This window comes from Octodon degus, unplaced genomic scaffold (assembly GCF_000260255.1).
Source record: "Octodon degus isolate 3935 unplaced genomic scaffold, OctDeg1.0 scaffold00183, whole genome shotgun sequence".
Classification (NCBI taxonomy): Eukaryota; Metazoa; Chordata; class Mammalia; order Rodentia; family Octodontidae; genus Octodon; species Octodon degus.
The window spans coordinates 648,206-650,442 of record NW_004524759.1 but is presented as its reverse complement, the minus strand read 5'-3'; the positions used below and the strand labels follow the sequence as shown (position 1 = coordinate 650,442).

The following is a 2,237-nucleotide window of genomic DNA, read 5'->3' as shown; positions in this document are numbered from 1 at the left end:
CTCCTCTGAAGAGGAGGAGCCAGCTGCAGAGCTTGCCTTTGGAGGTGATGGCAGCTTCTTGGTCTTACACTCTTCCTAAATCAAAGGTATTATATAATTAATACACATTTGTTACCAGTTATATTTTCTATTCAAATTGAACAAAGTTAATAAGAAGTATTGTAGTTAGTAAGCAAGATCCATCCTTGATTAAGCACCGTAACAAATTGGTTTTGACACGTGGGATTGAACCTAAGGCCTTTTACATGTTATGCATTTTTATTGTATAAACATTTTTTAAAAATGCATATTAATCTTTAATAATATAAAGTAGATAACTCTTTGCCTCTAGAAGAATCAGAGTCACAGGGAAACTTTTAGGAGTGGTAAATGTGTGCATTTTCTTGATTTTGGTGATAGCTTCCCAGATGAAAATAAGTATTTGTCAAAACTCAGCAAATTGTTCATTTTGAATGTGTCTTTTGTATCATGATAATTATATCTTGCTAAAGCTGTAACAGTACTATGAAACATGATAATATAGTGACTTTCAAGAAGCTATTCAAAGAGACAGGAAATAATGGAAGTCAAACTAAGTGGGTACAAATAGCTATTTCTTTACCTTTTTTATTACAAAAGGATTGTCACTCGAAGTTTTGAAGCACTCAATGACTTTTCTACTGGGCTCTGAAATGAAATTGTGGAAACATATTTAACTTGAGCTCAAAAAAATTTCTATCACATGATACATGTGTCCATGCTGAAATACATAGGAGCATATTTGAATTTAAATTAAAGTCAACTGAGGAGTGTGTTTGTAAATACTAGCAATCTTGAAGATGGACTTCCCGTACAGTCACATGATAAAAGTACATTTATTTAAAAATTATATTCCTGAAATGATAATATAAAGGCATTCTGCAAGTTCTTTTTTGATCTGGTAAAACTAATTTAAGAGTGCACATCTGACTATGAGACATGTTTGTCTCTGCTTCATTTCCTCATGCCTGTCGTTTTCTTACATGTGTTCTTTGCCCTGAAGACAGTTTTATGTTGTTATAATTATATTCTTTATTTTCTTTTTTATTTTATTAGCCTCTCAACCTTCCTCTTATTTGTTCATGAATTAGGTCCCCCTAAATTATCCAAAAATGACTCAAAGATTTGTTTAATTTTCCTTTATATTAAGTTTTTGAGGTGGGGGGTTGAGAAAGGGCCTTGCTATGTAGTTCAGGCTGGTCTTGAACTCACAATGTACTCTAGGCTAACTTTGAATGGTGGCAATCCTCCTGCCTCCGTCTTCCAAATGCATGTATTCACCTCCACACTTGGGCTCCTTTATATTAATGAAAATGTATGTTCTGTATAAGTAATGTTATCATTTTACCAAAGCCAAAGTTATAGTTTTTAAAAAGATGAACAGATTTTGAGCATATTCTCAATAGTAAATAAATCCATTAGTCCTACCTGAAAAAAATATAGGAAAATAAAGTTTAAAGTTACTTCTCTCCAAGTAATAAAAACGTAGTTATGGGTGCTAAGTATATAAGGTCAATATTCACTTGTGGAAATAGAACCTACTGGATTTCAGCAAGCACATAAGTAATAGGATGAAGAGATTGTCACAGTGCTGGAAAGACTGATCTTGATCTCACAGATCACACTAAGAGCCACACCATGGGCCTGACCCACCATGAGGGCACAGTCTTCACACCAGTCAGAGGACGGGTGCTGGGAGACCTCTGGGGCATGCATGAAGCTCAGGGTAGGCACTGGAATGGTGCTGCAACCAGGAAGCCATGGTTTTCCACAGAAAATGAAAAAGGCAATTGCAGACCCCCAAGTGCCATGGGACTCACTGGGCAGTGAAAAAAATTCCTATAAAAAGATTCTGTCTCTAAAATATAATTTTTCAGTTTCTAGATCCTATGAAATAAGAACAGATACCAAAAAGATGAAATAGAAGGGTTTCATTGTTTCCAGAGGAAGGGAAGAAGGAGGAATTCGTGAAAGGATGAGATGATTTAACCAATGTGAAGATCTTAGAAGAGCATGTCACATGGTAAGTATTCCACAAATGATTACTCATTATCATGAGGCATACTCACAGTTTACATTCTTAAACAGTTTGAAGTACTCTGGAAGTTTTAGTAATAGCACCTAATTATATATGAATGGAGAAAGACAACTACTTTTTTACCATGAGGAATTCCTTTCTTCTATTTTACTTTGTCCTTTGTGTGTTGCTACATTTTACT

The 2,237-nt window shown here is 34.8% G+C and overlaps 1 protein-coding gene across 1 annotated transcript in view; it reads right to left on the bottom strand.

Annotated features, from left to right (window-relative positions):
* Positions 1–2,237, bottom strand: part of CUNH4orf17 (chromosome unknown C4orf17 homolog) — a 21,432-nt gene that overhangs the window by 5,177 nt on the left and 14,018 nt on the right. Inside the window, exons 4-5 of the mRNA XM_023703889.1 lie at positions 602–666; positions 1–75 (exon numbers count right to left, since the gene is read on the bottom strand). Of these exons, the coding sequence (XP_023559657.1) occupies positions 1–75; positions 602–666 (140 nt within the window). The remainder of the gene's footprint in view (positions 76–601; positions 667–2,237) is intronic.